At 40.6% G+C, this 26,906-nt stretch overlaps 2 protein-coding genes and 1 long non-coding RNA gene across 6 annotated transcripts in view; 1 reads left to right on the top strand and 2 right to left on the bottom strand.

Moving 5' to 3' along the window:
• The window catches only part of LOC127007030 (uncharacterized), a 34,380-nt gene extending 29,478 nt beyond the window's left edge, over nucleotides 1-4,902 (bottom strand). The window contains exon 1 of the mRNA XM_050877517.1: nucleotides 4,835-4,902. The gene's annotated coding sequence lies outside the window, so the exon portion shown is untranslated. The remainder of the gene's footprint in view (nucleotides 1-4,834) is intronic.
• A 1,880-nt stretch (nucleotides 4,903-6,782) lies between these two features.
• LOC127007031 (uncharacterized) lies at nucleotides 6,783-13,402 on the top strand. The gene is made up of 2 exons (XR_007760039.1): nucleotides 6,783-6,927; nucleotides 12,460-13,402. It is a non-coding gene; the product is annotated as an uncharacterized LOC127007031 (long non-coding RNA).
• LOC127007029 (uncharacterized) overlaps nucleotides 13,322-26,906 on the bottom strand; it is a 100,751-nt gene continuing 87,166 nt past the window's right edge. For all 4 annotated transcript variants that reach the window (XM_050877513.1, XM_050877516.1, XM_050877514.1 and 1 more), the window contains 6 exons: nucleotides 24,291-24,378; nucleotides 23,853-23,910; nucleotides 23,538-23,642; nucleotides 21,620-21,787; nucleotides 20,878-20,973; nucleotides 13,322-18,239 (listed from right to left, as the gene is read on the bottom strand). In XM_050877513.1, coding sequence (XP_050733470.1) covers nucleotides 17,181-18,239; nucleotides 20,878-20,973; nucleotides 21,620-21,787; nucleotides 23,538-23,642; nucleotides 23,853-23,910; nucleotides 24,291-24,378 — 1,574 coding nt within the window. In that variant the 3' untranslated portion in view covers nucleotides 13,322-17,180. The remainder of the gene's footprint in view (nucleotides 18,240-20,877; nucleotides 20,974-21,619; nucleotides 21,788-23,537; nucleotides 23,643-23,852; nucleotides 23,911-24,290; nucleotides 24,379-26,906) is intronic.

The following is a 26,906-nucleotide window of genomic DNA, read 5'->3' as shown; positions in this document are numbered from 1 at the left end:
TGGTCAAACTCTTTCGCCTCTGCCTGTCAACATCTACCTTTCCTTCTTGCTGGAAGTATGCCTTCACACAGCCTGTACCTAAGAAGGGTGACCGCTCCAATCCTCAAACTACCGTCCTATTGCTTTACTTTCTTGTCTATCTAAAGCTTTTGAATCAATCCTTACCCGTAAGATTCAAAGCACCTTTCCACTTCTGACCTTCTATCTGATCGCCAGTATGGGTTCCGCAAGGGCGTTCTACTGGTGATCTCCTATAACTGACTCTTGGTCATCCTCTCTTAGCCGTTTCGGTGAAACTTTTGCTATTGCGCTGGACATATCAAAAGCTTTTGATAGGGTCTGGCACAAATCTTTGCTTTCTAAACTACCCTCCTACGGTGTCTATCCTTCTCTGTCCCTTTATCTCGAGTTTCCTTTCTGACCGTTCTATTTCTGCCGTGGTAGACGGTCACTGTTCTTCCCTAAATCTATTAACAGTGGTGTCCCACAGGGTTCTGTCCTATCTCCCTTTTCTGTTGTTCATTGATGATCTTCTTTCCAAAACGAACTGTCCTATCCATTCCTACGCCGATGATTCCACTCTGCATTATTCAACTTCTTTTAATAGAAGACCCACCTTTCAGGAACTTAACGACTCAAGGCTGGAGGCTGCAGAACGCTTAACCTCAGACCTTACTATTATTTCGATTGGGGCAAGAAGAACCTGGTGTCCTTCAACGCCTCAAAACACAGTTTCTCCACCTATCCACTCGACACAATCTTCCAAACAACTATCCCCTATTCTTTGACAACACCCAGCTATCACCTTCCTCAACACTAAACATCCTCGGTCTATCCTTAACTCAAAATCTCAACTGGAAACTTCATATCTCATCTCTTACTAAATCAGCTTCCTCGAGGCTGGGCGTTCTGTACCGTCTCCGCCAGTTCTTCTCCCCTGCACAGTTGCTGTCCATATACAGGGGCCTTGTCCGCCTTCGTATGGATATGCATCTCATGTGTGGGGGCTCCCTCACAGCTCTTCTGGACAGAGTGGGCAAGGCTCTTCGTCTCATCAGCTCTCCTCATACTGATAGTCTTCACCTCTTAAATTCCGCCGCAATGTTGCCTCTTTCTATCTTCTATCGATATTTCCACGCTGACTGCTCTTCTGAACTTGCTAACTGCATGCCTCCCCCCCCCCGCCGCTGCACTCGACTTTCTACTCATGCTCATCCCTATACTGTCCAAACCCTTATGCAGAGTTAACCAGCATTTCACTTTTTCATCCCTCACGCTGGTAAACTCTGGAACAATCTTCCTTCATCTGTATTTCCTCCTGCCTACGACTTGAACTCTTTCAAGAGGAGGGTATCAGGACACCTCTCCTCCCGAAACTGACTTATCTTTCGGCCACCTCTTTGGATTCTTTTAGGAGCAGCGAGTTGGGGCTTTTTTTTATTAATGTTTACTTTTTGTGCCCTTTAGCGTTCTCCTTTGCTGTAAAAAAAAAAAAAAAAACTACTACTACTACTACTACTACTACTACTACTACTACTACTACTACTACTACTACTAATAATAATAATAATAATAATAATAATAATAATAATAAATAAATAAATGAATAACAAATATGATTGTTGTCATTATTATTATTATTATTATTATTATTATTATTATTATTATTATTATTATATTTTATTATTATTATCATTATCATTATTATTATTATTATTATTATTATTATTATTATTATTATTATTATTATTATTATTATTATTATTATTATTATTATTATTATTATTATTATTATTATTATTATTATTATTATTATTATTATTATTATTATTATTATTATTATTATTATTATTATTATCATTATTACTACTACTACTACTTCTACTACTACTACTACTACTACTACTACTACTACTACTACTACTACTACTACTACTACTCGTATTATTATCATTATTTTCATTATAATAAAATTATACTACTGCTACTACTACTACTACTACTACTACTACTACTACTACTACTAATAATAATAATAATAATAATAATAATAATAAATGAATAACAAATATGATTGTTGTCATTATTGTTATTATTATTATTATTATTATTATTATTATTATTATTATTATTATTATTATTATTATTATTATTATGAACAATATTAGTTTTATAATTATTACTGTTATTATCTTTTTATTGCTTTTTGTTTTAATTAACTGTTGTGGTGACGCCGCGCTCCAACAACAACAAACACCACGCCAGCCACTTCACCATGAATCGGAAGGATATTGAGGTTTTAGAAGATTGTGTTGCTGCATTGCACATAATGAAGCATGTGCTACGACTGCAGAAGCGCCAGAACAGTTTGTTTACCTCGCGCCAGGCACAGACTCCACCCAGCATACCATAACAGTCAGTTGAGTGTTATAAATAACTTTACACAGTGGACAAATAAATCACAAACATATACTTGCACATGTACGTCGGTTTTTGGAGTTTTACAGTTGACAATTTGAGTAAATATGTACGATGATTGATTTTCAATTTACATTTACAGCTTGCAGCACGAATGACATATGACCTCGATTTCTTCCAACCAGTCTGGCAACACAGCCGTTGTCCATCCTTCCCGATCCGCCAAATCTTGTTGGTGGGTGTTCATTTTGCCCAACCGCCAACCAAAACGAGCAACATGTTGGGAGAAATTTGCCCTGTGTGACGCCGCTTTTGGAAGATTTTAGTTGGCTGGTTCTGGCCAAAAGGCGTGTGTTGGGTACCCGCCCATGTCTCCGTGCGTGGTAATGAGGAGGCCAATGAGATGGTACTGGCCGCTGCCACTCTTCCTCCCTCACAGTGCGCTCTTCCATTTAGGGACTTGCATTCCACCGTGCGGTCTGCACTCCAGACGGTGTGGCAGCGCAAGTGGGAGGCTGTGCTTGCCACGACAAAAATGGGGTAGGTCACGACCAGGGTTGTGCGTATTCCCATATAAGGAGTCGTAAGAGGGAGACTGTCCTGGCCCGCCTTGGGGTGGGTCACGCTCGATATACACATGGCTTCCTTATGTCCCGGGGAGTTCAGCCCTTCTGTGATGACTGCTTAGTCCCCCTGAGTGTTCGGCACTTGCTGGTCGAGTGCCCCAGTCTGGGAGACCTGCGAGAGCGGTACCTCTCCCGGTGTCGGGGTGGAGATGGAAGTTTCTCTCTCTCTCTGGTGCTGGGGGAGAAGGCACTGTCCCCGGGACATGACGTTTATGGCTTCCTGCAGGAGGCTGGCGTACTCAACCTTCTTTAGGTTTTATTGATCTTTTATTGAGTCCTTTTATAATGTTTTTAATTATTCACCGTTATTTTGTTATAATTTTATATTATAGTTTATTTTGTTAACGTTCGGCGCCATATGACCCTGCAGTTGCGGCGCCAAGAACAGAACGCCCCAATAATCATCATCATCCTCCCCTCCGACCCGGCTTGGTCGACGTAACTATTGTTTTACCCTATCCGATCAGGGTATTTTTTACAGCAATGGAAACTGCTTAAAGGCATTAAAAATAGAAGACAAAAAAGCCAGCCAAGCGATGTTCCAACAAAAAGTGTATAGTACGAGTTGCCAGAAGAAGGTCAATTTCGGTTGAGAAGGTATGTTGGTATACCCCTCTAGAAAGAGTTCAAGTCGTAGACTTACGCAGAAGGACATACAGACAGCGGAAGACTGTTCTAGAATACATACCAGCGAAAGGGATGAAGAATGAAAATGCTGGGTAACTCTTGCATATGGGATTTGAATAGCATATGGGTTAGCTTGAGCAGAAAGTCTTGACAGCAAGTACAGAAGAGCAGTTAGTCTGAAAATATCGACAAGATAGAGAGGGGCAACACTGCGGTGGAGGGAGGGGAGTTGATGCGAAGAAGAGCCTTTGATTTATTGACCTTGCTCCGTCCAAAAAGGCTGTGTGTATGGAATCCCCCTATATGAGATGCATACTCAGATCTTCAATGAACCCCAACTTTAGCGACTTCGTTCGAGTAGAGCACCGGGGGGCACCATGGTCCAAGCAAGAATCATATTCCACGGAAGCCACTATAAATAAAATCAGCCTGCGCCACTAACTGGCTGGGGCCGTCCAAGAGGCCCCTCAAGAGAGCCTACCGGCGCTACAGGCAGCACCCCCCGAAAAAAGAAAAAAAATTAATCCACGGCGGGAACTGCCTGTTAAGTTTTTGCTTGAAAGCAAAAATTCTTTTGTTCTCAAAAAGACTATATATATATATATATATATATATATATATATATATATATATATATATATATATATATATATATATATATATATATATATATATATATATATATATATATATATACACACACACACACACACACACACACACACGGTATCCTTTAAGTTCTACACGGTTGAACTGAGTTATAAAAACGTCTCATGTATAGTTAGAGTGGGTATGACCATCTCAAATCCATTGGACAAGGAAAATATGTCCCAGGTACAGCGTTCTCAGTGTTATTATTCTCGTCTTAGCAGTATTTAGCATAGTGTGTGCCACACGTACCAACATGGGAAAGATTGACTTGCTTCTGCGCACGCCTTTGAAATCACTGCAGTAAGATAGCAGGGGCCATAAACGCCAAAGTGTTCACCTGTATTGTGATGGCTGTCGCAGATTATTATATCGATGATACCTTTTTTTTATAATGTCCATTATCATGGTGTTCGTAACAAAATCCAGCGGAACTGATGAGAGAAAAAAATGACAGGAAAAAATACCTCCATTCTAATGCTCTTAGTGTGTGTGGGACAGCAACCTTCACTTACAGAGGGCGGAGGGCAGCCCGTGATAGTGAAGGGTCTTGCCTAATACCACACTCACACAAGGACTTCCGTGCCACTGATCGTGATCACACAAGACGGGCAAGAAAAGGGGATTCACTTGGCGAGTTGTTTTCATTAACGTGATTGGTTAGCATCACTAGTAACCAGAAATCTGATTGGCTGAGAAGTTCCAATTTTAATAATTAACCACTGAAAAGATGTTCTTAAGATTCCACTCGCTTCTTATCGACCAAGAAAATGACTTTTAAGAATGGCGTTAATATTATAGTTTTCCACAGGGCAATAGGGCAGCTAAGGTTTCGTTCTACCTCAAATAAATTAATCATTATATGGTCCCGTCCTAAGGGTAGTGAAACTTTTAATTTATCTTGCAGCTGAAATCAACATTTTTGTCCCTAATAAAGACGTTTTAAGAATCCTCTTACACTTTGCGATGATGGACTGCCGACGTAGCAAACTACCCTCTTGTCCGCCAGTGTGAAGCTCATTTCTGTATTTTGCCAAGATGGGGATCTCTGGAAGAAAATAGTAACCATTATGACCGTGGAGACCAAGTGCTGAATGGGAAGGGAGGCGTCGAAAATAGAAAGGTCAAACTCGCCAAAAGTAGGCGTTGAGAAAACAACATTAGGAATCGTAAACGCGCTTCCCGGCATGTACTACAAAGAAACCTACTTTTTTTACCTGCTCTCTTCACCAAGACAAGAGTCAAACTCACCATCGACAGTGAAGAAATCATAATTAGCACACTTATGGGGTTATCTAAGATTCCGTTTTCTTTTGCTGGCGAGTTTGCCCTTGGTGGAGGGAGACGCAGGAGCTCCATGGATCTGCAGAGCGATATTTGAACCCGCGTCACAGCTCTAGATACGTTTTTTTTTTATTATATATATATATATATATATATATATATATATATATATATATATATATATATATATATCTTGATAAACCAAGTAAGAAGCGAAAGGAGATATAGGCCACCGGTCCCGGCCAAATGATGATGGAACTCTAGTTCTAGTATTCACCATCAGAAATGTCCTTAGCATTTTAATTTGCGCATTTCCAGAAAAAAGTAAAAAAACAAAATGACGGTGGGCTTCCGTCGGGTCAACGGAGTCAAGGGTGGCCGATGCCTCCGGCTCGCTAATACCTACAGCTGGACGAGTGACTCTTGTGATGGCTGGCTGAGATGTGTCAATTTTAGGAAATTTTGGACCCTCTTTGGGGAATTTCTGCATATGCATTGTGGCCGGGAGCCCTGCCTCGGCGTGGTGAAGCCAGCGGCGCGAGTTCAGCTCCGAAGGTTCGGACACTATGTTTGTTGCAACGTTGCCAGAATGTCGTACAACCTCTTTATGTTTGCCGATTTCCGCCCCCAAAACTGTCTCCTCCACCGCAATAACTGGCGTCATGTATAGCTATTGTTAAAATGGTTAATAATTGGTGTTTCCTGGCAATAGTTACGATGTTCCTAGTACCATGACTTGGCATCGCTGCTGTGTGGTGTGATTCAGACCAGCTTTGCCAGATCGTCGTGGTCAGCCTCTTATATTTGCCGATTTCCGACCCCAAGACGGTCTCCTCCATCTCACTAGTTAGGTTTATTTATAGTTATCGTTGAAATGGTTAATTACTGGTGTCTTCCTTTTGCAATAGTTATGGGGAAACCGAAAATACGATGCTCTGAGTACGATAATCTGGGAACGCAGGTTCGGACCAGAGTTACCACATTATCGTACTTAAAACATTGCATTGATCAGTTCCAGGGCCCAAAACTCTCCTACTCACACAGATAACTAGATTCCAGTTAAAGTTATTGTTAAAAGCGTGACTTATATGTGTTTGTTTGCGATAGCTGTGAGTCAGAAACCGGAAAATACAATGTGGTGAGTGGCTGAGTACGATAATCTGGTAACGCTGGTTCGGACTCGACACAGGAGGGCCACGGCGGTGATGGAGGGAAGCGTCACAGGCCACACCTTTGACATATTCCGCCAGCCAGACCCGCAGGAAGGCCCAGACGTGTGTTTTGGCCGATGGTGCAGCAGCCCTAGGGGAGGCAGGTCGCCCAGGTACTTAATTACGTATGAATTTTATCTTAAGTGGATGCCTTGGTATATGACTTGCTTGGCCATGCTTCCTCCTGGTCAACGTTGCCAGATTGTCGTACTCAGCCTCGTGTTTGCCGATTTCCGACCCAAGAACTATCTCCTTCACCCCAATAATTGGCTTCATATATAGTTATCGTAAAAATGGTTAATTATTTGATGTTTCTTGGGAATAGTTATGGGAGAAACCGGTAAATACGATGCTCTGAGTACGATAATCCGGCAACGGTGCTCCTGCTGGTCCTGTTGATTGAAGCCGCTAAAATTAGGGTTGATAGAAGATCTGCTGAACAACATCTGGGTAATTTTTCAACTCTTGGCGATGGTTATAACTTGTTTAACTCTAACTTTCGGGATCACCACGTCTGCATGCTGATCACTGGGCCACCATCTCCCCATGTTGGTGTTAGGTTTGTCGACAGTCTCCTTGGTGTCGAGCCCACTGAAGGTGACAGCAGACTGGTTTGGTTACTAATTTAGTGGTCAAGTTCACAACCTCAAACCTTTAAGTTACATTAGGCACTAGTAATTCTCACACCCAAAGGTTTCACCATAACCCTGGCATGTGGGAGTGGTACACATGAATTAGAGTTCACCTTATCGAAGAACCTCTGGATTACTTCTGTTTTTGTATATGTACACATGGCATTACCACTTGCGTCAGTTATTATACGAAAACCCTAAGTAATTGTAATGACCTGCCTGTTATGGAAAGACCCTTAACCCTTGATCACCAGGGCTCCAAATATAACGTTATCACCAGACAAGTTCTGAATTCCAGAGAAACTTTTGAGGTATGTAAAAAAAAAATAAAAAAAACCCCATTTAGAAATGGCACTAAGTTTACTCCTTTACTTGAACCCATCCGCTGTGATTGGCACAGATTTGGCTTTCACTGGTTGCCTGGTAACATATGCTCCCAGGTCTTTCTCTGCCTCTGTGGTTGATAGTGGAGTGTTTCCCATGTGGTAGATATCCCCTCCCAAGATGCAGGACTACATTTTTCTTCCATTAATTGTAGCAGCCACTTTTTGTTCCATTGCTGCAGCTTGGTGAGGTCTTCATGTAGGAAATCCACAGTCACCGGGTTAAACATAGAATATATGCACTTCTAAACTTGATTATAAATTACTTATATTAAACCATGAAATTTGTATTGAAAAGAAAAATGTGTGAAAAAACATGTATTGAAAAATCACAGTCAGCCAGCGCTGAGGTGTGCTGCTCAAACTCGTCGCTTGTGGAGTCGAGGTGTCCACCGAGATGCCCAAGCCCCCCCAGCCATTTTGCAGCTCAGGTTGTTTTGGCCCATGCTGTAAAGTCACAAAAATTTACAGCCCCATTGTCCAGAATCCCAGACAATGGGGCTGTAAAGTTAGCTCTACATAGGAGCCCCACAAAAGCACCTCACATGGCAGGACCACAACTCAAACTGATGTTATAGGTGGCCAGCCTCATAGGCCTAGTACCATCTCATCAGCAACACAAACTAGGGCACTTGCTGCTTTGACATGTACGGGTCACGTTTACCTACCATCGGCGTCAAGTGCGCTGCCTTTAAAGGTAGTGTCACACTGGCTGTTTGCCTCCAAACACTGGGGCTACGGTCAAGAGAGAGAGAGAGAGAGAGAGAGAGAGAGAGAGACTTATTAAATGATGAAGCCAGAGTTGGGGAGAGTTCTCTCTTCCCGTTTTCTTCCCTTTTCCAAGTGTCGCGATAAGTTATTGCGATACTTTATTGCTGATAACAAAATCGGGTTATCGGCCATCCGCTACTTATTTAAATATATATCGGTATATTCGTTACTTTTGTAACCAAACTAGCGATAATCGCTACTTTTTTCTGCCTCTCAGAAAGAAAACCGTTGTCTCTCTACTGCGCATGCGTGGCCCGGTGTTGTATGAAAAAACTTCGGGGTATGAAATATCTTCGGTGAAGAGACTTCATATTTAGATCATCAACATGAATACATTAGGTTATTTTTTTTATATTACTCAAAAATCAATATATCAAAGAGAAAAATCATTTAACTGCCCCAAAAATGATTATTCACTGCCTCAAATTTGATATTCCATATTCGTTTGTGAGCATGCCATGGTATTGAAGGCACCCGGTGTTGTGTTATTTGGTGTCCCATCGTCAAAAGCGCCATACAAACACTGGTCTCTCGTGAACTGCGCATGCTCAGACCAGTAAGTGTAGCCCTGTACAGTCTCACAAAGCTTTTTAACACAGAAGAGTTGCTGGAAACCTGAATCAGACATACAGTACCACCATCCTCGCTGTTTCTAGAATGACACTGTGCATATAAATACAAATCGTACAGTGTCGTTCTAGAAACAGCGGGGATGGTGGTAGTGGTACTGTGTCTGATTTAGCCTTCCAGCAACTCTTAATTACGGTTAAAAAGCTTTGTGAGACTGTACAGGTCTACGCTTGCTGGTCTGAGCATGCGCAGTTCACGAGAGATCAGTGTTTGGAAACAAAAGCACCAGCTTTTGACGGTGGGGACGCCAAATAACACAACACAGGTTCAGGCGTTTCTAGTATTACTTTCCATATGTACGTGTCAACGTGTGGTTTTCAGGTTTTGTAAGTTTTCTAAAATACCGGTAATGAAAATTTGAATTCATCTCTGTTTTTCTATCTGAAATATCAATATAGTATCGTTTTCGCCTATTGGACTTATCTCTAGCTAGTATCGGAATTGTGGATTTATATCGGGTATCGGTTATCGCCTATATGTCTCCAGTTAACGAATATCGGTTATCACCAATTAGGTTTTTCATTATCAGTTATCGGTCATCAGAAATAAGGTTTTCTGTTATCGTGCCCAGCTATGGCCTTAACCCTGGAACACATTCAATTTATTTTTTATTTTTTACGGTAACACATTCATGGTCACTATTTTGTACCAATTTTGGGACAATGAAAAAAACAATACTTACAGTTTCTTTTATTAAATTTGTAAGACACCACCTGAAAATTTAATCTTTCAACTATAGTTTGAATGCCTCTTAGTAGCACAACATCTTGATGGTGGAACTGTCAAAGGGAACACATTCGTGGACACTTGTGCTAAAACCTTCATTATCTGACAAACAAAGTAAAAGAGCATACACCAACCACCTTCCACCAAAACAGTACATCATTTTAGGAAGGTATAGGGGCCCCACCCATTTAGCCTGCATAGGGTGCATGCACCACGAAAAGTTGGGGTGAGTCGCAATCATGTCCTCGAATGTGTTCCAGGGTTAAGGCGGTGTCACACTGGCCATTTTCCTCCAACCGTTGGGCATAAGGGCAATGCCCGTGTGCCCAACCAAGAGCAAGTTGTCAGTAAGTTGGTGCCACACTGGTCCTTTTTCCTCCCACTGCATTGGCGACAGCTAGGGCAACCAGCAACTCCAACTTTTCCGGGTGTGCATCGCACACGGCCAAGGTCGGTTGCCCACATCCACAACGTAAACAAAGCACTTGCCATGTATTGACATGGCGTCGTCTACTAAAGTAAGGGCTGTTACGGCTTGTGCTGCCATTACCCAAGTTATGGACTTGTTGCTGCAGTTAAATGGAAGGAAGAAGCAGTTGTGGGTGTGTCGTGCCTGTGGTTCCTCCCTGCCAGAAGTTCTCATTGTCACCACTACGCGTGCACGGCCAACCCACCCATCTAGACTTAAACCACATAAACACATGGATCAAGTAGCAACAAACATACACACACACACATGTATGCACACACACACACCAGACTCATCATGAACCATGGCAGATGTTTCTCATAAACAGAAACGATTTCACCATTTCTTTATAAGTGTGTTAGAACATATTTGGTGAGTGGCTCACATGAACCAAACCTAACTCTTGGCAAGAAGAGAACAGTCATCTTTAACACTGCTCTCTTCTTGCCATTGGGTATGTTTGGTTTGTAAGAACCACACACCAAATAAGTTCTAACATACTTTAGGAAATGACAAAGCCATTTTTGTTTTGCAGAAACATATGCCATGGTTCATGATGAGTCTGGTGTGTGTGTGTGTGTGTGTGCGTGTGTGTGTGTTTGTTGCTACTCGATCCACATGTTTATGTGGTTGGAGTCTAGATGGTGGGTTGGCCGTGCACGCGTAGTGGTGACAATGAGAACTTCTGGCAGGGAAGCCTTCCATTTAACTGCAGCAGCAAGTCCATAACTTGGGTAATGGCAGCACAAGCCACGACAGCCCTTACTTCAGCCAACAACGCCATGTTGTTACAGGGCAAGTGCTTTGTTTACGTTGTGGATGTGGGCAACCGACCTTGGCCGTGTGACGCACACCGGTTGCCCTAGCTGCTGCCAACACGGTGGGAGGAAAAAGGCCCAGTGTGACACCAGCTGACGGACAACCGGCAACTCGCTCCTGGTTGGGCATACTAGTGTTGCCCATAGCCCCAACGATTGGAGGAAAATGGCTAATAGTGACACCACCTTAACCCTTTCCATCCATGACGCAGACGTCGGTGTCACAGTATGGAAAGGGTCAAGAGGAAATGGAAGAGAATTAATCCTCTTCTAAACCTCTCAATCCTCCTCTAAATTCCTCTTAATCCTCTTCCATTTCCTCTTAAGAGGTTTAGAAAAGGATTAAGAGGAAATGGAAGAGGATTAAGAGGTTTAGAAGAGGACTAATGGTGACGCCGGGATGCTGCCGGAGTGAAGGGATTAAGGCAGTGAGGCCGCTGATTGGGTGAGTGCCGGCGATGACGTCATTGGAATCCCAGCGAATCATGAGCGTGTTTTCAGAACTGTCAGCCAATCATAAGGCAGCTGCCTTCAGCTGCAGCTTCAAAACGACCCGTTCTCTTCCAATTTTCTTGCTTTTTCCAAGGTACATATTTTGAGATAACAAGGGAGTAAAGGGGAAAAAAAAGTCAGCTTCTCCATGGGTTGGAACAAAAAAGCGCTTTTTCAGTGTTTCCAATACCCTGAGTTTTGCAACCCTCGTGTTTAGCGCAGTACCTTCAGAACGAAGCAAGCGCGAAACTTGGGAGGGTACTGTAGATGTAAACAAAGTTTGTAAGTATAATACAATAGATAAATCTAGGATTTAGCCATAATTGCCATGATATTGATATTGCCATGATATTGATTATGATCTTTTAAAAATGTGTGCATATCTGAAGTGCCTTTGTACAGATGATCATAATGAAACTGCTGTGCTCTTGACTTTTTACATGTACTTGTTCATCTAAGTCTCGTAGCCTTGTTGCTTGATGGAATGACTTCTAGGATAGCAGCACCCGCAGAGATATCTGGACTGTTTTTTGTGAGTCTAGCCCTAGATAGTGCCTCTTTCTTCATTACTATTTTTCTTAAGTTCTGGTTTATTTGTAAAGTGAATTTCTTTTTTTTATGGCTATATCAGATAATGCCATCATTTAAATCTTAAAGTTGTCTTTTGTGTGTGCCTGAACTAGCATGGTATCAACCATATGATAGAAAATATATTACTTTTCAGTTCTTTGAAGACCTTGAGGTGGTGCAGATGGAGGACAGCCTGTGCAACACTGAGATGGCATACTCATTAGCTCCCTGTGCTGGCTCCTTGTGGCTCCTGCTACCATGCCCATTTTCTTGCCCTTCTGCTTCCTCTGCAGTCAAGATGTCTTTCTGTCTTTGTAAATGGAGTTCACAAAGAATCCTTCAAGGAGTAAGTACATAGATGCTAAGGCTCTGTTAGATGTGCACATTTCCAGACACGGAGGAAACAGTTTGACGGATGCTGTCAAGAACTTCTTAATGATGCAGCTACAGTAGAATATAAGAAATGCAACATAATATTGCAGCAAATTTCCCTTAATTCTGGAGGCCGTCACTCCACCTAGTGGCATTCCATGGTTCAAGCATGCTCACAGGTGTCCTGCTTGAGGTCTGTGTAAGAGGATCCTAGAGCAGTGTGCTGAGTGCGAGGTGATCATTAGCAGGGGTTTGCAGTAAGCCACCAACACTAGTCTGGTTGAGTTGGTAACTTGTATTAAGGTATAAACCCACAAGATCAGCATGACTTGGAACTGTTATCTTTGCTATTGCAACTCTTCTTATTAGATAGATATGCTGAGGTTCCATTAGTCCCCATTCATTCATTTGATGTCCACCCTACTCAAGCATCCATGGACTGTTGTGTCTTATACAAAGAAGTTGTATGAAAGGTTACATCTGGATTTATTTTCCAACCAAATGGAAGACTTACTCCCCCTGAATACTGCTACACCAATGGGTAGTCTTTCGACAATAATCACATTGTCTAACAGCTTCTTTCCCAGTGCTCTACACGTCCTTGTTGAGGGTCATGAGATGTGGAAATAGTAATAAAAGAGCTATTTGCAAACAAAAATATTTTTTCAGTATTTTGTACATGGTATCGACTTAATTATTATAGTTACAGTTCAATCCTAGCCATACGATGCACACCAACCACATGTCCAACAGCCAAAGTCCTACACTGAATTTCTAGAGCACATATCTATAAAGAAATATACACAGTCACTGTTTGCTTTCTGTAGCAAATTTTAACTGAATACTATTTTTTTAACATGCGCAACTTTAATTTCTAAAAATGAATTTTGGTTCAAATTTCCTGTAGGTGAGACACAGCACTAAATGCTGATTCAGTAACCAGTTTTGCACAATGTAATAATAAGTGCTGATCTCAGAAGAATTAAGTTTTATTGGAATAGGGGAGGAAGGAAGACCTATGAAAATGTAGCATGAATATACTAAGGTTCATGGTAAATAACTATTAACAAAAAACACAGACACACTCTTACATCAACTCTCATACTTATAAATCTCTGTTTTCCAAATATTCAATATTTATGTTATTGAACATCTGAGTTCAGTATGTTAGAACAATAAAAGCAAGATGTATTGGAGGGCATTAACTTCAAGACACTGCATTATCAATACTGTGGACTGACAAATTGGTTAACTTGGGTGTCATTCACATAGCTTACTCACCAAAACTTTATGGATAATTTTAGCAATTTCCCATAGATGCTTAGGTACTTATCTTTTGAAATTCCTCTTTATTAAAGAAAATACTTTATGAGAATAGTTATGTATAACTGCCAAGTATGTCCATGCAGATCCACGATTATATTCAGCAGAAATTCATACAAAAATACCTTTACAATTTAGAACAAAGTCTTACCCATCCTTAACACAAGCCTTACAGAGACTTTTTCCTGTTTTACCACCAATCACTTTGGCACAAGATTCAAAGGTATATACTGTACAGTGTTCTCCAGTGATGACCATATCACACCCAATTCACTCATTAATATTCTTTTTTTATTTACAACTGTTTTGAGCTACTGAGTTTCAGCAGTACCCAAATTCATTAACCTATAATATCTATGCACACATGGCATGTATACAGTACAGCCAACACAACAGAAAACTTTGAGAGAACATAACCATGTCCACACATTAAACAAATCATTTATGGGTTTTTGCATAACAGCAGCAGTAAGAATTGAATATGAAAGACTCAAGTGAGAATATATTACTTTCCAATAGCTTGAACTTCTACCATTATCAAATTTCACGAACAAAGTGTAACATGTTTCCAGTGGTTACAAAAGGTTAAACAAAGTAATATGCACTATTATTATGATAATGTAATGGGAGTTTTCTGATGAATTGCACATGATCTATAAGGTTAATTATAATAATGGAAAGCAACATCAAAGCTTGCAACAGGTGTCAAATAACATTAATAAATTCTTTAAAAATAACTTTGTACAAGCTTACAGCTGAGGACTAGACACTGCAGGTTGTTATGAAAGGGCAAAACACCTTTTTATGTGACAACACTGATGTTATGAATATTGAGCATAGTAATTGCTCCATATTTCATGTTTATATGTGTTGGTACATGTAAGACATTACACTTCTATGCAGTAAATATGTTATAAAGCTAATATAATCAATCTACCACTGATTTAACTGTTCACTTTGCATAATTTACCATCATTATCCATCATGAACAGTACAGAGGCCAATCATTGGAGAGTTAAAGAAGTGCTTGGACAGTCTGATGGTTGGATTGATCTTTGTGTGTGTGCTGCCCCCCTTTATTCCTTTTTGCATGCAATGAATTTGTATCTGTATTTTGTGCTGCAAGCTTCCTCAGGACACACCTAACTCATACTCTCATAATGGGTACCTAATACTTAAGACATTTTCAATTTTGATACTATTCTACATTTATAAAGTATGCATGTGTTACTTTATCATAATTTTCTTCAATCTCCCAAACTTCCTCCATGTGTAATAGTATGACACGAGTCATCTTACAATTATGTAAAAAAATTACAACACTAAATGAAGACGGTTAATAACCATCCAGACCTTCACTTCATTCTATTTCTTTTGGAAATAAATTTTGGTGATAATATGATTCTACTTTGAGATATTTATATTCCACAACCCTTTCCTTAGTGTATAAAACATCTTTCTGTCGAAGCTAACAAATAACATTCAAAACACTGTGCATGAGCACGGTGTCGTATCACAGGGTAGTGTTTAAGATGCACTGTACTGTAAGCTGGCTTTTACTATGGACCGGTTTTATTCTGCCCCGGAGTGTGAGGCAAAGCTATGTAAAATGTTCAATCTGATGAATGAGTTTCACTAGACTATTATGTACAGAATATCATCCGTTGGACACCAATTTTGATTATACGGACATGATGTTGGAGGCAAGCAGTACTATGGTATGTGAGCAATGACAGTTTTAGTAGTATAATAGGAAGTAAGCTGAAATACATAAATCTTGGGTAATGTTAAAATATAATTATAGTACCCTTGAATGGATAACAATCGACATGCAAATTGATCTTTCCAACACAATGCCCCAACTTTCTTGTGTCTCTACATGCCACCAAATATTCATTTCAGTGAACCTTTGTACATAAAAACATATTGAATATAATACAAAACAGGTGCATAAGTATTCAAACAATTCAAATATCACTTGCTACACCTAAAAGTTTTGCTTCTCACAGTGCAAGACACATAAGCCATTATTCAAGGATATTTACTATAAATGACATGTAAATGAACTGTGGCATACATCTTTCAGTTCACTCCTTACCATTCTGAGTATCAGTTACACATTAACATACAGATAGCACTGAACCCCTAAATCTCTTATATACGCAAACTGAGTATTCCAGATGAGATATATTGAGCATTCGGAAATGTGGCATAAACTCTCAACACACAAGTCAACTACTTGGCACTGAGCTGAGACATCCACCCTGGACTACCCCCAATCATCACCTCTCGTGCAGAACAATCCTCAAACAACTGTCATCCCCTGTAGCTGTGGTTTACCTCTATGTACCAGCAGAGTAATGCTTCCATGTTTTGGATTTTCATCATATATGAGGATAAAAAGCTTTGGTAATACTTGCTTGACGTTCATGAGGCACAACTCTTCAACATCCTCAGGGAGGATCTGGAGTGTCACTTATTATAAAGACTCATAATAACCAATTAATTGTTGCACTGACCAATGTAATATTCAGAAACCAAATAATTTGATGTTAAAATTAAACTTTAGTAAATTTTAGCTAATTATAAATTAAAGTGTTCTGAAATTCAAGTACCAGAGTAAATAAAAAATGTATATTGTAGATTTATGATGAAAATAAGTGGAGAATATTTCCTAATTTTGTTTTGTTATGATATATATGATACTTGTGAACCATTCAGTAACTTTATCTAATTGTTTCAAAACCTACTCCAAACTGGAGTCATAGACTGTGAATTCATCACATTCTACTGGCACAAAACCAACTATTGGGAATATATCTTTGTACTTTCTAAGAGTGTACCACAATGGCAACAAAAGGATGAGAAAATGAAGTGAAGCTTACTCATCTTCCATCAAGCACTTATGACATAGAATACACAAAATTACCTTCTAGTTTTGTAAATAATAGAAATGTTACACCACTGGTAAATTGATGAAGACCAGTGTCCATCAGTTAGCATTGCTTTAACATTGAATTCTATTTTGGAGTTTAACTTTGAAGTAACTTAAATTGACATTATGTGAAAAGATATGTTAGATGACCCATCCGTGAAATTGAAATTTAATCGGAAAAATGGAAGAGAAAGACTTAGTAATTAATAATCTCTATGTCATTCAGTAACTACTGGACTCAAACTTCACACCATTGAGGGCTTGTGATTGGGTGAGTAAACTACAGAGTGAGGCTCCTGACTACGTGCCAAGAGCTTTTTAGGGGACATAACAAGAGGATCTTGAAATGTTAATGAAACATTGGCTGATGCATAACCTGAGCTCTGCTTGGATAGTGAATGCCCTGTAGGGGGAAACTGACTTCTATTATGATTTGTTTCAGAGCTGTTTGGCCTGGTTGGCTGTATGGTTCTACTTCGTGTACCTTCAACAGGGGCAGACAATACCTCTCTGGTTTCTTCTGGAGTAATGGGATGCATAATGGGATAAGCCCACTGTCCATCTGTTATGTCCCCTACAGACACATTGTCATTTGTTGTTTTCAGTGGCTCTTTTTTAGGGGATGCGATTGATTCTGCCATTGCACAAGTAACATATGGTGACTTACATACAGGAGGACTGAACGCTAAGGAGCTGGGCACAGGCATATGATGAGTCTCACTGACATACCCGTGGGAGTTTGGTAATGGGTCAGGTGATCCTCGTGCACCCAATTTACAATAAGCACCTGGAGGCAGATCTTTATCTGGTGTGATCAGTGTTTTACTGATATCCCTGGACAGTGAAGGAAGGGATGGCTGCCTCTTCATCGCATTCATAGCATCACCCACAGTTACATACTCCTGAGCCCCTGGTACAGATTGCCCTCCATCTTCAGCCTGAGCTACAGCAACATAACCAGTGTTTAACCATGGCAAAGACTGAGCCTTTGTGTAGGGTGAAAAGTCTGATATCTTTTTGTATGGTATGTAGTGGCGAGAGTATGCTATGTAGTCACCTGGCCGACGCTCATGTGGAAGAACTAGCTTATCCAAGTCATCCATTTGAAAGCTCATTCCATCACTCTCATTAGTTGGCATACTGATGTACCCAGTTGAGGTGCGCCGACCTCCCATGCGTACTTCTTGCAAAGTCTCTAGGCCTAGGTTTGGATTAGACTGCTGCATAGGTGGCATTCCATCTGTTGCTGTTCCAGTCAAGTTTGGTACAGAACCAAGTGACACGTATCCTTTCATGCTAGGTGCCTGAAAAGAATATAAGTGAACTGTAGTGTACAATAAACAATATAGGAAACAAGACTTAGAATTAAGGTAGCTTACCACAATTATTTATAAATATAGGCTTCCCTTTATTAATGAACCACAGAGGTGTAAGCTTAACAGCAACTGCCTGATATTTTAGTAACTACACTTTTAATTTCTTTATTTGAATATATATATATATATATATATATATATATATATATATATATATATATATATATATATATATATATATATATATATATATATATATATATATATATATATATGCACACACACACACAGTAAACCCTGCTTAAGTCGGACCCGAATAAGCCGGCTATCAGACACTTTCATTTTTTTATTTATTTATTTATTTTTTGTTACGTTCCATCCTGAGTGCAGCAGTAGGCATTTCTTGCCCTTTTAAGCCACTTGGCTTATATACTGGCTAAAATTCCTCTGGGCTGTGTTTGAGAGAGCGACTCAGGCCGCATGGACCGATCCATGTGCTCTGAAACGCATGACGCTGCAGCCCGGATTCCCAATTCGAACTGCTCGCTGCAGCTCAGTTTGGAGAGGTGGAGCGCCTCCATGCTGTGATGACGTCATCAGCAAATATGGCGACCCAAACAAACACATATAGGTGCTTCCATTGAATTTCACCTCTCTGTGCTACCATAACCACTGCAGCTTCCTTTTCATCCTCTGCTTCAAGGAGCTCGTCGGCCATAACAGCTAGTGATGCATGTTTAAACGTCATCAAGAAGATCAGCGGATGCCATTTTACTGCCAGAACAGCTAGAGAGAGAGCAGTGGACACCATTACCATAGCAATGACGAGGCTTAACTGAGAGGCGCACACAAGCGTTTGATAGAGGGGTTCAGTTGGTCTGGGTGCCCAGGGTGGCCCGATTCCCTCTCTCTAACGCACCACTGATAGCTCTTACATCGTCCGAGTCATTTGAGGAGTTGTCTGAGCTGGCAGTGCCGGCGCCAAGATCAGTGTTTACACAGCTGACTTAGCAAGTGCGTGGCAGTGTCTCCCTCGGCTTTTTCTCGTTCTATAGCCCTTATTGTTACCTTTGTAATTCTAATATGTCTTCTAAGGGCAAGGCTGTGTCTTCCATGTCAGTTAGGAAGCTGAAGATGCTGTCGGTGGCAGAAAAATTGGCTGTTATACAGGACCATGAGAGAGGTGTGAGCCGTGCCGAGCTCATGGTGGGGTACATGTGTGTGTGTGTGTGTACACTGCGTGTGTATGTGTGTGCACACGCCATGTATCTAGTACCTATTTACGTAATGCATTACACAGACCATTTCAACTGTTAGTGGTAACAGGCGTGCAAAATGTGAAGAAAAAAAAATCTCGGGTAACTCAGATTTTTGGATAACTTGGATTGGCCTTCCCTCCCAATTGGTCCAACTTATGTGGGGTATACTGGATCCGAGTTACCCGAGGGATATTTTTTTCACATTTTGCACGCCTGTTACCACTAACAGTTGAAATGGTCTGTGTAATGCATTACATAAATAGATACTATATACATGGCACGTACACACACACACACACACACACACACACACACACACACACTCAAACTGCACCATGAGCTCGGCACAGCTCATCTCTCCCATGGTCCTGTATAACAGCCATTTTGTCTGCCATCGACAACAGCTTCCTAACTGACATGGAAGACACACTGCAGCCTTGCCCTTAGAAGCCATAGTAGAATTACAAAGGCAACAATAAAGACTACAGAGCGAGCGAAAGCTGAGGGAGACACTGCCACGCACTTGCTAAGTCAGCTGTGTAAACACTAATCTTGGCACTGGCACTGCCGGCTTGGTGCCCGTTTCACGTCTCCAACGGCTCGGACAACTCCTCAAATGACCCGGACGATGTCAGAGCTATCAGCGGTGCATTTGAGAGAGGGAATCGGGCCACCCCGGGCGCCCAGACCAACTGGACCCCTCTATCAAATGCTTGTGTGCACCTCTCAGTTAAGCCTAGTCGGTGCTATGGTAACGGTGTCTCACTGGCAGGAAAATAGCGTCCACTGCTCTCTAGCTGTTCTGGCAGCAAAATGGCGTCCGGTGATCTTCCTGACGACGTTAAAACATGCATCACTAGCTGTTCTGGCTGACAAGCTCCTAGCAACAGAGGATAAAAAGGAAGCTGCAGTGGTTATGGTGGCACAGAGAGGTGAAATGCGATGAAAGCACTTATATGTGTTTGTTTGGGCCGCCATATTTGCTGATGACGTCATCACAGCATGGAGGCGCTCCACCTCTCCAAACTGAGCTGCAGCGAGCAGTCCGGATTTGGAATCCGGGCTGCGGCATCATGCATTTGAGAGCACACGGATCGGTCCGTGCGGTGCGAGTCGCTCTCTCAAATGCAGTCCAGGGGTATTTTAGCCAGTATAAAAGCTGAGTGGCTTAAAATTACTCAATCAAAGGGCAAAAAATGCCTACCGCTGCACTCAGGATAGAACAAAAAAAAAGAGGATCCTGGAAGTGTCCGACTTATCCAATATCCTGCTTATTCGGGTCCGACTTAAGCGGGGTTTACTATATATATATCAACTACTAACCATGTCAGGCAAACTATCTTGTGCATAAACAAACTCAACTGTACCTTCTCTGGTGGGCCCTGGCAAACATATGGTGGTGCAGGTGTCCTCAACCTCACTGCACCAACCCACTTCTTTTCCTCTGAAGGAAAACCAGCTTCCTGCAACCAAACCATTATAATTATGAGTAATACTGTTTCTGGTACAGGCACAGTTAGTATTATATAAATGACAATTTGACCAGTTTGATGAGCAGTGCAAGCAAAGGTAGTTGAGGGAAGTCATCTCTAATGTCAGCCTCCTGTACTGCCACCAGTGGCACTACACCCTTTTTATTCACCCAAAGAAAGATGCTAGGAAATTCAGACATTCTTTATTTATATCATGATATTAGTACACTATATCTGGTAAAGAGGACATCAGAAATGCATATCAGTGCTCAACATTTGAAAGGCTTTAGTTACTTTGTGTTTTCATAATATTATTATAAATGAAGTCTTCCATTCATTTTATCTTACGACAGTAATCACATGCATATCTGAACTCACATTACTACCTAAAGCATGACAATTTTAGAACTAACTAAACTGGAAATGATTTGAAAGTGAAAAAAATGCAATTACTTGTGCATAGCAACTCGGTATGTTTGCTCATCCCTTGGGCTGCAAAAGGTGAGTTATATCTACTTACTATAACAGCAGCCAAAACCATAACAAATGAAAGCCAGATTCAAGTTTGACCTATGGATGAATTCCTCATGATGATCATAAAAAGTGGCATGTAAAGCCTTATAATAACATGACTTACCTCCTGTACTGTTCCGGAATCTGAAGACTGTGGGATGCGATCACTTCCTGAGGAGGACACAGAGTCCCCACCAGTTGAACAGCCGGAAGAATCTGCCTGGTCAGCCACAGACGTCCCAGAGTCTCCGGACAAGTTGCGGTGTTGGCGCTCACTCCCATGTTTTATGAGCTGAAATATTTTTTATCTTGTTAGCTATGATAGGGTATTATATAGTAGTTACTTTGAATAGAAATAAGTAAAAGTTTAATTCTTATTCAAGTGATACTTAAGGTTTTGATTTCAATAAATTAATCAGAAAAAAACTGCTTTCATTAAAAAAAAAAAAAAAATACTATTAAACAATTTATAGAGCAGACTTTAAAATATTAGGGATTTCACCAAAGCATCCATACATTTCAAACCAATCCTTCAAAACTTAGTTCTATGAAGAAGGTTTGCTCTTTTCCTACATTGTATGACACCTCTTTTCAAGAGGGAAATATCAGTAAATATCTGTTGCTTAAAATCTCCTCTATTATTCCTTGTTTCTGCATCATTTGGTAACCTGTTATATAAATAACTTTGTAATCTATTAACTTTTCTCACAAAATAATTACAGGTCACCTTCCATGATAACAATGGCTTCAATTTTGCTTGGATTTCTTTCTGTATGACTACTGTGTGAAAGACAAAATATTTGCGCACCTGACACTTGTCAGCTCTTGCAACTGCAAGTCATTAATATTTGCAACTTAAAATGAATTAATGACCATTTTTAAAGAAATTTTTTCATGCAGTGTGTGTGTGTGTGTGTGTGTGTGTGTGTGTGTGTGTGTGTGTGTGTGTGTGTGTGTGTGTGTGTGTGTGTTTACCTAGTTGTGACATACGGGAAAAGAGCTATGCTCGCGCTGTCCCATCTCCATATCCTCTCTTATCCAACTTTTCCTTAAAATCATAAATGTTTCTTGCACAAACCACCTCCTCCTCCAGTCTATTCCATAGCTCAATGCTTCTGTTTGGGAAGCTAAACTTTTTCACATCTCGCCTACACGTGGTCGCCCTCAACTTCTTTCCATGTCCTCTCGTTTCTCTCTCATTCCACACACACAGGTCCTCTCTGTCCAGATTCTCCATGTGTGTGTGTGTGTGTGTGTGTCAAGTGGGGGGTAATGAGAGAGGGTCTGTGCACAAGCTGTAGCACTCGTAGCAAAGCATATGAAATCTCATGGCTGTCTAGTGATTAGCTATAATGCCTTTAAGCTTATATTGCGATTGGCTGGCAAGCTGTACTACTACTCTAGGTGATGGATGGGTGGTAAATCATGCTAAAGTTGGAATTTAAAGACTTAAAGGACTTACACGGAAAGTCTTCAAGTGGGAACAGGAGAGAATATTTTTGAGTCGGTTACAAAAGTGAAGATTTTTTTTTTCAAAAGGCATATTATCAACTGCAGTATTCTAGTAAGCACACATGTTTTCATGAATCACTAATAATAATACAGGCTGTTGATTTAGTTATACACAACTACTAGACTGCATGCCACATTATATAGTTTCATAATTATTAATGCATAAACTAAATCAAATTGAAACTATTAAAAAAAAAAACGATGCTGTTTATATACTTAATAAATAGAAACCATAAATAAATACTGTATGGTCTTGCAAAAGGGGAGTGATGAATTTGCATCTATATGTACTCTGCTGATGACAACAGAGATGAGGTTACTTCAGTGTGGCACAAGAAGATAAACTAAGACAAAATGAAAGCCTAAACTGAATGATTAGGTGTGGAATGGAAGCAAAGGAAGTCAATAAGAATATAAATGATCATAACTGCATTTGGCGAAACTACTTATCCACATCTGTGGGAACAATTATGTCAAGTTACTGAAGAAAAAATAAGAAGAAGATATAATAAGGCCATTATGACACTTACGTCTTGCTCCTCTGAAGGTTTCAACGATAGTGTGCTTGGAGAGAACTTTTCCCTTTCTGGCTTAAGCCCTGTGTTTTTGCATGAGGGAGACTGCAGTTGAGGATCCTGAAAGTATATACAAGTTTATGGGCCTTGCATCTTTAAAATTTTTGCCAGTACGTACGTACTTTGTTTCCATTAACAACACTAGAATCTTCAAAGTAATTAAAGGCCAAAGTGACGATGTGTACGCAAAGTTGTTTCCTTAACCCAAATATTATGAGTTACGTATATCACATACTATTACATAAGCTAGAATCAATATTAGAATCTTACCAGTCCATTTGGCAGAGACAGATTGCGGCGCAAGTTGTCAAAGAATGTCTTGATTTGCCTGTTAGGGGGAAAATGGTGTTAACTCACACAGATGTGGGCCTGATGTGTTTATGTCCAATTTTAAATGTACTAACTTAATTTATATCTTTCACCTTATAATATTTACAGACTAAATTTCTTTTAATTTCACTAGTAAGGATTTAACACACTTGCAATTTAGTGTTAATATTTTTACATAGTTGTGGTTTCACAAACTGTATCTTGGCACTCAATCTACTTTCAATAATCAAAATTATGATGTAAATGGTGTTATAAAAACTGCAGAAAGAGTTCCAACATCCACTCATCTGCTTTAGTTACAGTTATCAGGAAGTGATATTAATAACACTAGTATGAATCATCAAACAGTAGACTAATGAAACAATTACAGCCACTTACTCTCGTCCATAAGTGAAGAGGATGAAAACAATCAAGGACAAGATGATGCTCATGACAGCGATGGCCAGAATGATCCACAGAGCTAGACCTGTTGAGGTAATAAAGTTAAACACATTAATAATATCACTGATCAGTTTGCAGTCTTCATATAAGTAAGAGAACGAATGAAACAGCAGCTTATTTTGTTACCTGTACTGTTTTACATATATTTCTATTATCCTATGGTACACCTCATTCTTATCTTAAATTTCACAAGCAGAGTGGCATGCTTAATTCTGTTCCTATATTTTACAGATACTCTTCCATCGGTTGAAGCACACATCTTAATTCCAGTAACACTAGCAATGGTTGTTTTGGTAAATCTTTGAGCAGCTACAACTGATAAACATACTCCATAGTCCATCATGTATGCAACCGCTCCATATGGCTCCATATCTTAAGTATGTAACATCTAATTCATTATTCCTAAGCAGTTATAAAGGCAAAGGTAAGCATGAGCTGAGTGCCGAGGTGCGCGTGACCTCGGTGCTCATCTGTCTCACGGGCCTTGAAGCCTTGAGCCGCTGAACCTGCGCTGGGAGAGAAACCATCGCCACGGAGTGCTGGGTTTTTGTGACATCCGGATTACCAGTTTACCTTACCCAGCTTCCCCAAGTAGGTACCTATTTATCGACAATCCCAAAACAACTGCGCGCCGACTGCCCCTGCTGGGATCGAACCCGAGCCTGCGGATTCGTAGCTAAGCATGTTAACCACTAGATGGCTTGTTATAACTTATGTCTTCCTTTACGTCTATCTTTCTAATAAATTTTCTTTAGGCATCCTAAAGATTGTCTATTAACTTTGTTTTATATTACCAAATAAATCGCCATTATATGTGCTTGCTTACTTTCTCAATCTAAATGCCTGAACCTTGGTCAAAGTCTTGCCTATAATTAGTATTTTACATTTTGTACTTCTCCATGCTATACGCAAAATTATACACCATGCTCTAATCCACCCTGCGCATTTCTGACTTTGCTACTTTCAAGTGCAGAACTCCGATTTTAAATGCACGCTAAAAGTAATGGACGAGTATCAGCTGACCTGCGCCGAGCTAGCCGGCGGGCGGGAGTCTTTTGTCACCCGGAGTGCGAGATCCAGGAAAACGCCGACAATGGTTCACTTGGAACCTCACACAAAACCGGGAAAGACACCTGTCCACACGTGTGAAACAGTAACACAGAACACAAAGTAAATAACACCACATATTAACTGGCCAGCTACGATGTAGTAGGAAATCCTTCCTAAGCACACACCACCAAGGCCACAAGTTATTGCCCCTTTGTTATACTGGTTGGTTTATTACCGTTGAACCTGTAAATACACTTTCGAAAATAATCCCATACTATTTTGAACTCGTGAAAGAGAGCGATCAACAAAAACTCGGAGATTATAATACTTTACGTCTTCGGGACAAACATGACCCTGAAAACTACAATGAACAACGCGACTCTACATTCTTACAACTTTTGTAAACTTTACAAAGTACTCGTAATAACTACACCGTTTCGAAATAATAGTATACAATGGTACGAAGCAGGTCAAATAAGAGGTGCAAAGGAAATTCAGGTGCGCAACTTCGATTCAACATCAGGTGGCAACACCAAATCTTTTGGTTGGGCAGTCACGCCATTCAGGATTCGGGAGCGTCATAGTTCCTAGAAGAGGCCGAGTAGAGGCGGGAGCTCCAAGTGATGGCGCGAAATATGATGGCGGCATGAGCTTTAGTCTTTTAACAAAGTTCTGTTAAACGGCCTTTGTGTGATACATTGTGTACCAGTAAGTTTCAAGTGGTATGAATACGACGCAGCTATATAAGCTACTAAAACACTTTGCTACTTTTTTAAGTTACTAACACAAAACATTTCGTTGTTCTGAGAAAGCAGATGGGACCCGACCAGCCCCAAAGTTGTCACCTGGCGGAAGCAGGTGGTTCTTTCTACTCCCACAAAGGGTTCATGAAATACCAATAGAATGTACATGCGATGCTATGCTTATAAACTTTCACCTGAATCACAATGTCTGTTCGTGATAGCTGTGAAAGGCATTTGTGTATTCGTGATAGCGTGAGAATGGAGTGAAATCGTGGGTCGTTTCCTGTGGGGCACGCACGCACTTTTCACTGTGTGTAAGCATGCATGAACAAGGCGTGTTTATATGGAAAAGTTCATTCACATATGGACCCCCCCCCCCAAAAAAAAAAAAAAAAAAAAAAAGACAAAACAGAATTCGAGGAATATAATCAACGGAACAGTCTAGCAAGCCGTAAACCGCAGATTCAGTTTGAGGCAGCCATTGGTCGTCCAGCTGAGAAAAATAAACATGTCCTGCATCAGAGAGAAGAGTAACGAAATTGACCATCTCGGAAGAAACAATGGCACGGCAGCACATGGACCAAGTGACCCGGATTCTTGCGGCTCGACTTCAATGCGTGATGGACCGTCACCATACTAATTTAACCGTCCATGTGCGTGTGGCCGCGTGTGCGTGAGCGGCACCCATCCTGTTGGGGCAGCTTCCGGCCTGACCTAATTTGTCTAATATCTGTAACTGCTACCAATCTGAATATGAAAA

The sequence above is a fragment of the Eriocheir sinensis genome, chromosome 34, assembly GCF_024679095.1.
Source record: "Eriocheir sinensis breed Jianghai 21 chromosome 34, ASM2467909v1, whole genome shotgun sequence".
In the NCBI taxonomy this organism is placed as follows: domain Eukaryota; kingdom Metazoa; phylum Arthropoda; class Malacostraca; order Decapoda; family Varunidae; genus Eriocheir; species Eriocheir sinensis.
This window is presented reverse-complemented; position numbering and strand designations above follow the sequence as displayed.